Here is an 11,766-nt window from a genome sequence, read left to right as displayed (position 1 = left end):
ACTCAAAGAGCGGTAGTGCCGGGAAGAATGGTCAAAGTGCCAATCATAATCAGAGCTGGGCGAGCAAGAGCGAGATCTCCGGTGACAGTAACCCCTTCAACAATATGGGGATCGAGACCAACAGGCTGAAGGAGAGGGCGAGCTTGAAGAGTAGTGACAACAGTCACACCTCCGATATCGAGAAGATGAACAATCCCAATAATTGCAATCTCCACAGTCCAGTAATTGGGAAGGCGGATGGGAATCTTGAGAAGGCAACCATTGTCAGTAACTTGGCCTCGGAGTGATAGGCAGACGCCCCACTGAAGGCAAGCGAGAGGGTACTAGAACCACCTGCTGCCCCCAGTGGAAGTTGGTCTGCAGACAAGGATAAGACCAATGACAAGACTGGAGGGTGTTCCTAATGAGGCAGGGCAGACTCAGTAGTAGCAGAAGCCAGTCTCGCTACCGGAGTCAAAGTCAAGAGCCCAGATATTATGACAGGATCGACCACTGACGAAGCATGAGGCACCTCTAGCTTCGACTGTTTCACTTTTGAAGTTGTGGTGCCAGAGTCATCTGAATGCTTCTTAGCTGATGAAGACTTGGCTGAGCCCACAGAAGAAATAAGAGTCCTCTTTCTTTTGTGCAGGCGGCAGAGTCAAGTGAGACACTACAGAGGACATTCTGGGCCGCAGCGCAGATTAAAGAAGGAGGGCTTGAAGATGGGTGGGGGTGGGGGTGGCATGATTTCTACAGGATTGTCTGGTGAATTTAGCACAGTGCTGGCACAGGTCAACACAGTGTTCCTCACTGAGACAAAGCAAACACAAGCCGAGTTCATTGTTAGAAGGAATTTTATAAGTGTAACACTGACATGCCTTAAAAGAGTGTACAGCCCATGCAAACACGCTCCCGACCAGGGAAGGAAGGGATGGGGGAGGGTGACAGGTAAGAGAAAGAAAAGACAGTATGACAAATTTCTTTTTTTAAAAAAGACAAAGAATGACAAAGGACAAAAAAAGAAGAAAGGAGTAAGAAGAAATGAAGGAAGAACAGTATACGTAGCTGAGGCGAAACAGGATATGAGGCGTGAACACAAGGGCAGTCGAAAAGGAACTGAGCAGGAGGCAGCTCTCTCCCTCGCTCCAGGCATGAGCAGTGAGCGCCTGCTCCCTGGAGTGGGAGAGAGAGCCTGCCAAAAACATCTGAGGCTAGCTCTAGAATATTCTCCAGATGAGGTCGTACGCAGGCACCCAACCAAAGTGCGGGACTACACAGCGACCACAAAGATCTATTTTATTCTGTAAAGTCCCTCTTTGTATTTTAAATGCCTCAATATAGAATATATTTTTGCTAACAAAGCTTTTGGCTTTGTAAAATGTGCTGATTTTTGTTCATATTTAAAGGCCTAAAATACAAACTTGGGACTGTTTTAATTTGAATGCAGTTCTTAATTTGTAGAAGCGGATAGGTCTGTCATCCTTTTTTGTGTGTAACCTCCATCCATGATATTATAGCTCCTGCTTCTGGAAAATTTACAAAGCTAGTTAAACCAGCCTCTACACAATTTGAAAATCTACCTGTTTTCCTAACTTTGTTAAATTCCTTATCAAGTATCAGTGGCAATAATAAGAGAAAAGCCATGCATCCACTGGTTTTTAAATTTGTACCACAGTGCTGTTCTAAACTGATGCCATCCCAGATCTAGACCTAATTGTTCCAGTTTCTCCAGCCATTTGCATTCTGCCAGCTACACAGACCAATCTGCTCTGTTTTCCAGCATGCTGAAACCAGTGCATGACAGCTACCAATCTAGAGGCACGACTGTATTTTTCTATGCATGGTGCTGCAAGGCCACCTCTTATTGGTGTGGGCTGAGTATCTGAAACCGTATTTTGTATTCTTACTTTCCTGAAGTCCCAGATAAAATGGCCAAACTTTTTCTGGATTTTATTTAATACATTACTAGGAAATAGTAATGCTATGGCCAGAAAGAAGAAAAGGAATTTTAGCAATACTTTCATTTTCAATACTGCAATCTGGCCAAACTAATGTATTTTGAGTGCTGTCCCTTTTCATATTTGCTTCTGAAATATTGGGTAATGTTATTCATAACCAGATCATCAATCCTTTCTCAAAAGTGAGTGCCTAAATACCTGATATTTTAGGATTGCCAGTTAGAACCTGTAATCTCAGTGATCCTTCTTTCTTCTACACTGACTCTTATAAGTACAGACTTGGTTGAATTGACTTTGTAGCCTGAGATCTGGCCAAACTGTGAAAGAATCTCAATCAGCGCTGAACAAGAATTGTTTGGGGTTTGTAGTGTAAATACGGCACAATTTGCATAAAGCATGTCCCGTAATATTCTATCCCTATAATTTGTTCCTGTTGTCTCAACCTAGTTGCTAAAACCTCAGTGCACAAATCAAATACAAGTGGAGATAAGGGACAACCCTGCCATGCCCCAAACTCTAATTTAAACAAGGAAGTATGAGATCCACTTACTAAAACCCTAGCTTTAGAAGAGAAGAAGAAGAGATTGGATTTATACCCCGCCCTTCACTACCCAAAGGTGTCTCAGAGTGGCTTACAAGCTCCTTTCCCTTCCCCTCCCTCAAAACATTCACTACTCTGCTGGAAGAAATGTGGAAATATCGGCACCTTCGCACACTGTTGGTGGCAGTGTGACCACATCCAAAAGTTCTGGCATGACGTGCTTGCCCAAATCAAACTAATCACCGGCTATGACATACCATTTGATCCGGCCTTATTGTTTTTGGATAGATGGGACGCAACAGTATTACCATCAATCCATCGGGACCTTATCACTAGCCTTCTAGTAGCGGCTAAGACATCCATTGCAGCTAGATAGAAAGCAGATAAAGCCCCATCTCGATCCTGCTGGTTGAATAAAGTGTGGGACCACTTAATCTTGGAGAAGATAACAGATCACATTCGTCGTTCAGAAATCTACCCCAAACAGTCCAATTTTGCAAAGAAATGGCTTCCCTTCATGGAATTCCTTTTTGCCTCTGACCTGCAACCTAGTAACTTAACATACTTATCCATACTAAATCAATAACTGTCATCACAACACTGAAATTATGATGTAAGATAGTGCTAAAGTGCGAATTGGTTCTGAATGAATAGGAGAATTGCTCCCTTACCTTGGTCTCGAAACAAATAACTACCTAAGTTGAAATTGAAACACTTGTTAGCATGCCTACAGTTAATGTTAATTTGTTTTTTGTTGTGTCGTTATTGTCTATATATGAAAGCTATATCCAAAACTCTACATGATAAATTGTATGCAAAGTTATTGAAATCTGTTCAAAGTTATACTACTGAAATCTGTTTATGAAAAAATTAATAAAAAGATTTAAAAAAAACCCCAGCTGTGCCAGAGTTATGGCTTGCCCAAGGTCATCCAGCCAGGTGCAAGTGGAGGAGTGGGGAATCAAACCCGGTTCTCCCAGATTAGAGTCCGTGCACTTAACCACTACGCCAAACTGGCTTTAGACATACCATAACAACTTCACCCACTCCCAAAAGCAGACTCGGTACTGATTTTCTAAGCAATGATGTCAGGGGCATTGATACTTCAGTAGCTTGCAGAGACACTGTTAGGTTCAGGAGTGCCACTATGAGTGTTTGATTAGATAGGCTGAAAAACTGCAGTTATCTCAGAACAAAGTTCGAGTCCAGTGGCACCTTTAAGACCAAAAAAGTTTCATTTAAGGCATGAGCTTTCATGTGCATGCACACTTCCTCAGATACAATGAAATGGAAATTACCAGTCCATATATATAGGTTGTAGGTGAGCAGTAAATTAGCATACAATATAATGAATATGTTTAACAGACTCTGTTTAACAGATTATTAGCAGTTATTTCCATTGTTATACTACCATCTCTAGCATTTGTACTAATAATTTGATTATCCATGTAGAATTTAAGATTCTAACAATGCGGAAGAGACTCGGTCCCCTACAATGCGATCTGGAGAACGGTCTCTTAGTAGGTCTAAGATGAGTTCAAGGATTCAGAAGATTTGATGCTGAATTAGACAGAGGAAGGTTTCTGAGTTGCTAGGATAGCATATATAGTAGATGCTGTCTAATTGGTGGCACTGGACAAAGTTGTGGCACAGTCAGTGATGGCGCGCCAGCTAGTTACTAAGATGGGAGTTTCCATGGGAACGGCTACCACAGTGAGCAATGCATCAGGAACTGGTGGCATCAATACAAGCACTGGTAATGAAGTGGATGACTCAAGAGGATGGCCATGTAGAAGAGGTGGATAATATTTGTGGTGAGGGGATCTAGATTATGCGGAGAGGCATCAAGACAGGATATTTCAATTTGTGTCTTAATGGGACAAAAGCAATCACCATCAAGCCAGAAGTAGATAGGATAAATTGCAGAGTCTCACTGAAAGAGCTGGTACAGATTTTGGAGTGACCCTCTACAGTTCTCCGGTGCCTGATTCAATCATCAACATGGAGACAGATGTGGTAAGTGGAATCTTGTTGGAGATCTGCTAGACCTTTGTAGGGACTGAACAGAAGAGTGTTTTGGAAAGGGTGCAAGTGTCTATTTCCCCACCAACCACAACACGAGATGTGATGCTGCCATGAGAGGAGGTTCACCATTCCAGAACAAGCTCAGTAAGTACAGAAACATGACTGATGGCATATTGTAAGGTAAAGTTAGTGTCAGAATGGAGGGGATCAAAACTTTTCCCCCAGGGATTTGTGAGGTTCACAGAGCTGCTCCTTTACTGTTTGGCTCGCTAGACTCTCTGCTGTGCTTGTCCGGGCTCAAGCATGGTTGAGATGGAGGCTGTGGCTGGCTGGCTGCCTGGAGTGTGGAATTTGTTCGTAGAGCCTTAGTTCTAGGGGGAGAAGATAATGATGGCTGTACTGACTCTGTGCAAGGCTGCTCAGTCAGCACCACTGGCTGAACCATTTCTATGGGCGATAAAGATTTATCCTGAAATAGGGTTCTAAGTCTAGAGATTAAGTTTTCCAGAGCTTGGTAAGCTTCCTCAGAGTGATGAAGACAGCAGTAGACTTAACAGGGAGAAAACAGAAGGGGTGCAGTAAACATGGAAGAAAGAAGCTGAAGAATACTGAAGGAAAGTGAAATTAAAAAAACAATTCTCAAGAGAACCATACTGTACAAGTGTCTGAAAAGAACTACTCAGTAAACCACCTGTCACACTCCAAGGCATGCAAAAAGGCAGAGGTCCCCAATCTTGTTGAGCCCGTAGCCACAAAATTACTGCCACTGGGGGCTGGTTCTAATCACACAGTATTTGTTTAAAACATTTCTACGCTGCCTTTCCACTCAAACAGGGTTTCCCAAGGCAGCAAACATCAAAGCATTAAAACATTAAAGCAGCATTTATATAGAAAGAATTTAAGCTATTCAATAAAGCCACATATACATACAAACACACATAATAATATAACCAGGGAGGAGGGCCAATAAAAGTTACTGGTGTGTGTGCACCAAACAAAACAAAGAAGTCTTCACCCACTGGCAGAAGACAACCGAATTTTCCCTGTGGAGGGAGTTCCAGATATTGGAAGGTTCAAAGCCAAGTGGGTTCTCCCTACAAAGATGATGCCTCTTGTCCTCTTTGGAAGAACATCCTGCTTCAATAAGATGAAGGAAAGTCAGAATTGGCTCTTTGCTTTGGGGAAGAAGGAAACAAGCTCCAGGAAATGCATCAGCAGACACCATGGTATCTATGTGCACCATATTCAGGATCAGTGCACAAAGGGATAGTAACCCTCCCTCGGGGAGGCAAATGGAGTGCCAATTCTTGGGCTAGAGCTACAGAGTTTTCTGGAGTTACCTTCTGCACTGGTACAGACCCAGTGTGTGATTGCACAGAGACCATAAGGAAGACACAGATGCTAGAATAAAATTGTATTCCTCTTTATACACAGCCCCGGATTGTTGGTTATACAACTGGTGGGTTGCAAAAAGGAGTTTCGGGCTCACAAAACTTTTGCATGGGCTTGCTGTGTGAAAAAGCCCAATTGTACACTGATCTTTCTGTGTGTCAGAGGAGAGAGTGCAGAAGTGAGAACACTGCTCTTGCTCCTACATCCCACAGCACGTAAAACCTACTTTTCAGCAGAATTGGGGGGGGGGGGAGATGAGCTTATGAGGTTTTTAATAAATAAGCACTAAACATTAAATGTAACCAAGCTCTCCAAATCTTCCATCAATATTCATCCTACTTGTATCCACTTTCTCAACATGATATTAACTAGATGGCGGCTTCCCATGCTCACATAAGAGATCAGGCTTCATTTCATCACACTTACCGTCTCACTACTTCTTTCCAGCCCTCTTCTCTTTTTTGTCCTCTTTTGGGACTAGTCAGGTTCAACTTTATATTTGGAGATGTTAAAGGCAGGGACACGGGCTTATAAGTTGCCGATAATGAATTTGGATTCGCTTCACCTTCGAGTCTAGGAATAAAGAGGGGTTGATTATTAATTTCTCACTACTGAGCCATCAAAACAAGTACTTCTCCAAATACTGCCTTTTGCACACTCCATTAAACAATGAACAGTTAACCAATAAGAAAATAGTTTCAGAGAGCAGCTGTGTTCGTTTGCAGCAGAAGAGAGTCCAACAGCACCTTGGAGACCAAGCTGTTCAAGAGATAAGGTGATTACATCTTGCATTGTACCCCTGCATCCCAACCCTTCTTTGCAACACTGCTCTGACTGGGACAGAAGGACTAAGGGATCTCCATCCTGACTTGCATTTCATGAAGAGAACTGATTCTCAAATCTTGTTTACCTCTAAGGTACTACTGGACTTGAATCTAGCTCCAATAACGGGGGACGAAGGCTCAATACCTTTACTAGGATGCCCAAAGTGCTCAACAGGCATAAACCTACATCCAGGCAGTGCAGAACCAAGAGTATGTTTTCTTCTTACAGGAAACACTGCCTTCACATGCTTAATCAGGGGGTAAATAACCAGGCATTGGAATTTTATTCTTTGTAAATGGCAAAAGTTCCTTCCCTTTTCGTTTGGCAGTAACAGTTTCATTTGTTAAGGGTAAACCAGGTGTGTGGGGGGGTAGTTTTTCACCAGCTGCGAGATGCTGAAGCTGTAACACGATGCAAGGTTCACAGCTACACACACAAGACACAGCCAGACCTTTCTAAGACAAATATGAACACAAACCAACTAAACTCTTAACGCCACCTTTGCTTCCTATGAAATCAGGAGTGTCATCTTACTTAACAAAATTATCATTTCTAAAAGATGTATGTTCAGCTTGAGAACACTAAGAGATAATATACAGGATATAAAATTCTCAACAAAACAGAGCCTGGTAGAAAATTTGGTGTGTGGGCATATCTGGCCAAATGATTGTGTTTTGTTTATCTAGAGACCTGCAAAGTCATGGGACAGACCCAAGCAGCATCAGCAAGTCAGCCGGGGTGGGTGGGGTGGTGGTGTCAAGTGCTCATCATGATTTTCATTGGAGTACCCTGTCAAGGAGATTTAAGGATACGGCTTGATTTGTTTGGCAACTAATTTCCATCAAGGATCTATGAAGGCAGGGGGGGGGGGGTTTCCAACGGTAGAGGATATTCTTGGTTCAGGCTTGTTCAAGGGGCTCACAAAAACAGGACAATGAGCCTGGTGATGGGAAAAGACCTCTGCCTGAGACCCTGGAGAGCTGCTGCCAGTCTGAGTAGACAAGACGGACTTTGATGGACCCATGGTTTGAGTCAGTATAATGCAGGCTACAGTATAACGATGCTTCAGTATGAGTTCTGTACAAAATGAAAACCCATTCTGAGAAGCCAGTGACAGAGATGGACCAAGGCTCTCAAGGTAGCATGTAGCATTTCCACAAATAGCTTTAACAAGGCCCAGACAGGAAACATGTTCAAGAACTACCTGGTTTGCACTTTGGAAGCCGAGGCGTTGTTCTTGTCTTCCTGAGAAGGGAGGAGTACGGAAGCATACCGCCTGTCACCCGAAGAGTGAGTGTCCATCGTGAAGTTTAGTTCTTGGCTTTTACCACCGCTGCTGCTCTCACTGTTGCAATCTGTGCTGTCTAAGTTGTCAGAATCACTGTTCCCGCCAGCACTACCACCCCGGGGCTCGCCATTGATTTTGTTTTTATCTGCTTTTTGCTGTGCTAGACTTATATGCTGGTCTGGTAAAATGATCTGCACATTTTGAGGAGTGTCTTTTGTTTTATTCTTCTTGTTTTTCCTGTTTGTGCTGGGCGTTGTCACCACATTGGCCCTCTTCTTCCCAAAAACATTTGTGAAAGTGGCTGATGTTGCCGATATTCCAATAGTAGTAGTTGTAGTTGCACTTGGAGGCTCTAAAGGAACTTCTTGATCCACTGAAACAGAAAAGGACACCACACAGATTTAAGTTATGACCCCAAACCATAATTATTCATTCAAGTGTTTCAAAGCTGTCGTGTTTCATCACGTCCAAGGCATTTTTTAAAGCTAATACAAGAATTTTTAGAAGCCTGATCTATTTAAAATGCACTTTACTAGGAATGAATTAAATAAGAAGCCTTTATTTTAATCCTGTTACTTTAGGAAGTGCATGTTTGTGTTTTTCTTCTGTTCATTAGCTATACCGTCAGAGTAATGAGTTAGGCAAAATCCAAGGAGTTTACAGTTTAAATTTTGACAGGAAGGAACCCACAATGACCAAAGAGGCAGATAAAGGTAACAAGGGATGAGTGTGAACAAATGCAGTCTATGTACCTAGGATTCATTTTCAGCTGGGAATGATGAATCAAAGGTTAAGTTAAACGCTTCAGGGGAAAAGTGCATTTTAGCAAAATGATTATACAGGCCAGGATTTTCTACTACCCTGGTGGCATAACACCTGCTGTGACACTAGTTATTCCTGTATCACCAAGTTACATGAGATGATTTAGAACATATGGGAGGAGCTGCAGTGTAGGCTCCTCCTACATTGCTGAGGGCTTCTTTTTATCCAGTGTCTTGGGAAACAGTGGCACCACAACAGTTCTAGGTAACAAGAGATGTTTCAAACAGAAGGTGGCTGAGTAGGATACAAAATGGTAAACATACAGTACAATCAATGTTTATGGCACCCTAGAGTAAGAAAAGCAAATGGGACAGGTCTCCATCCCCAAGGGACTTGCCACCTAGATTATGTGTATAAACCCTTTGGGGGGGGGGGGGGGGGATGGGACATATAGGGAAGAAAGGGAAAGGTTACAAGGGGAGAATGAGAATGCAATATATGCAAAATTGGGACAGTCTGACACCCCCAAGAAGTACTTCCCTGCACAATGTATCTATAATACATTAGCAAGCTAGCTGTAAAAAATCCTTTTCACTTTGCAGCTTGGATTAGTTCTAAACTCTTAACACACAAGACCCAGTCTTGTGGAAAACTCAATAATTTAAACAAAGTTTTCATCTATTGGATGTGTTCAGACCCACACAAGACCCAGTCTTGTGGAAAACTCAGTGATTTAAACAAAGTTTTCATCTATTGGACGTGTTCAGACCGGCAGTTTGGCCCAGCAGGCAAACTTTTCAGGAGCGTTTCAGTAGCAGATTAAAGGGGAGGGTTCACACAGGCACACCTTTCAGGCGTCCCCCAGACGCACTCAAGCCGTCTTGTGCCGTTTCCCCCCCAAGTTTAAAAGATACCTGGTGGAAGTGGTAGCAAATCGTGTGGCACGCGGGTTGATTCCGGTTCCCTGAATGTGAACGCAAGCGCTGCTAAGGCGGGAACAACCCGTAGTTGATAATAGGCGCCAGCTGGTTCCATGGCAGGTGCAGGTGCGCATGACCGGGACGCTCCAGCGTGCCGAGTAAAAGCTCCACCCAGGCAATCGCCCGGGAGACAAACCGGCAACATGGTGGCCGCGCAAGGACCCTCCTGGAGAAGGTCAGACATTGGCACTACTGGAAGTGTGGAGTTGATCCTGCCCTATTTGCTGCTGCGCCCATGCGCAGCCGAGTACGGAAAACACGCTAACAGCCCGCCGGGCTCCCTTGCGCTTCCTCCACGGTATTCTCCCACTTCATTTGCTGCAGTGTGAACGGGAATACCGGGAACAAGCCATTCCAGGTCTATTCTGGGTTTTCTTTGCCACGACTCCCTAGTGCTTCAAATTGCCAGTCTGAACTCGACCATTAAGTAGGAAGTGGAGGGGCAAATGAGTCCCTCACCATCATCATCATTCTCCTCTTCATCTTCTTCGTCCTGCAGCTCTAAGTTTTCCTTAGGTTTGTTCTCTTCGTCTTCCTCCTGTTTTCGTTTTTGCTCCTCTTTCTTCTTCTTCCTCTTCTCTTTTCTCTTCTCTCTCTTTGCTGCAAGAGCCTGCTTCCTGCTCTCTTCTCGGGACTGTGGAAAAACAAATGACTATTTAAATGTCTGTATGCCGAGGTCAAACAGGAATTTGTATTTGAATACTTGCCAGTTACACTGATGTGGCAGCAGAACAGACTTACCAATTGAACCCCAGAACGAGCTAGTCACTCAACACACAAGCCAACCCACAATTACTGTTTGTCGCTCTACAACAAGCCATGTTTTAATAAGGATTTATTACAGGTGATTTTATTTTCATACACATGGGTGCATATAATGAATCATTTCTGCTACTTATTTCTTTTACTCTGGCAATTTAGAAGTCATCCCCCCAATTCTCTGACGTTCTGCCTAATTTTTAATTAATTTAATAACTTTAATAAAATTAATACTTTCTTTCTGCCCTCATAAGACACATAGCGAATTAAAACACACACTATAAACCACTTTGTAAGAACCATTAAAACCAATGAAACACATAATTAAAACGATTAAAGCTGGAACTAAAATACATACAGGGATCATGGAGAACAAACAAACAAAACCATGTTCAGCCGCCAGTGGCAGATGGGAACAGAAGGGGACACACAAGCCTCCCTGGGGGAAACGCTAACACACACAAAATCACATGAAGCGGTTTTATACCAAACCAGACCACCAATCCATCAAGATCAGTACTGTCTACTCAGACTGGCAGCAGCTCTCCAGGGTCTCGGGGTCTTTTACATAATCTCCTAACTGATCCTTTCCACTGGACATACCACGGATTGAACCTGGGATCTTCTGCATGCCAAGCAGATGCTCCGCTACTGGGCCACAGCCCTCCCCTTTCCAGATTTTTGGTGCCATGGCTGAGAAGGCCCTCTCCTAGGTTACTTTACTTCTATGGCAACAAGAGTGTTCAGAGGGAAAAGGTGAGGGTGGGAGGAGACAGAAAATGCAAGGGCCCTTCTGAGATCCAGCATGGTGTAGTGGTTAAGAGCAGCGGACTCTAATCTGGAGAGCTGGGTTTGACTCCCTACTCCTCCATATGAGGCCTGCTGAGTGACCATGGGCCAGTCAGAGTTCTCTCAGAACACTCACAAGGTGCCTACTGTGGGGAAAGGAAGGGAAGGTGATTGTACGCCGCTTTGAGACTCCTTAGAGAAAGGCAGGGTATAAAAAACCAACTCTTCTTCTTCTTCTCTAACCCAGAAATAATTGGGGTGGGGGCTAGGCTTTTCAATTCTATTGAGCACAAAGGTCCATTTGCTAGCCTCTGCGAAAAGGGTACAGGCACAGAACAGAAGACGACTCCCAAAACTGAGGATCATTCAGACCCTGATTAGTTCTTCCTCCCTCTTGCATCTACCATATCACGTGAGTGGTGAAGGCTCAGTGAGAGGAGTGCAGCACTGCAATGTTTGCGGAAC

General features: G+C 43.6%; 1 protein-coding gene across 1 annotated transcript in view; it reads right to left on the bottom strand.

The window, feature by feature from the left end:
* Positions 1 to 11,766, bottom strand: part of LOC107119731 (ankyrin repeat and KH domain-containing protein 1-like) — a 118,775-nt gene that overhangs the window by 20,787 nt on the left and 86,222 nt on the right. The window contains exons 26-28 of the mRNA XM_015422313.1: positions 10,213 to 10,387; positions 7,928 to 8,384; positions 6,325 to 6,471 (exon numbers count right to left, since the gene is read on the bottom strand). Coding sequence (XP_015277799.1) covers positions 6,325 to 6,471; positions 7,928 to 8,384; positions 10,213 to 10,387 — 779 coding nt within the window. The remainder of the gene's footprint in view (positions 1 to 6,324; positions 6,472 to 7,927; positions 8,385 to 10,212; positions 10,388 to 11,766) is intronic.

Source organism: Gekko japonicus, unplaced genomic scaffold, assembly GCF_001447785.1.
Source record: "Gekko japonicus isolate JY-2015 unplaced genomic scaffold, Gekko_japonicus_V1.1 scaffold738, whole genome shotgun sequence".
Taxonomy (NCBI): domain Eukaryota; kingdom Metazoa; phylum Chordata; class Lepidosauria; order Squamata; family Gekkonidae; genus Gekko; species Gekko japonicus.
Note: the sequence above shows the minus strand (reverse complement) of the source record. Positions and strands in the feature narration are given on the sequence as shown.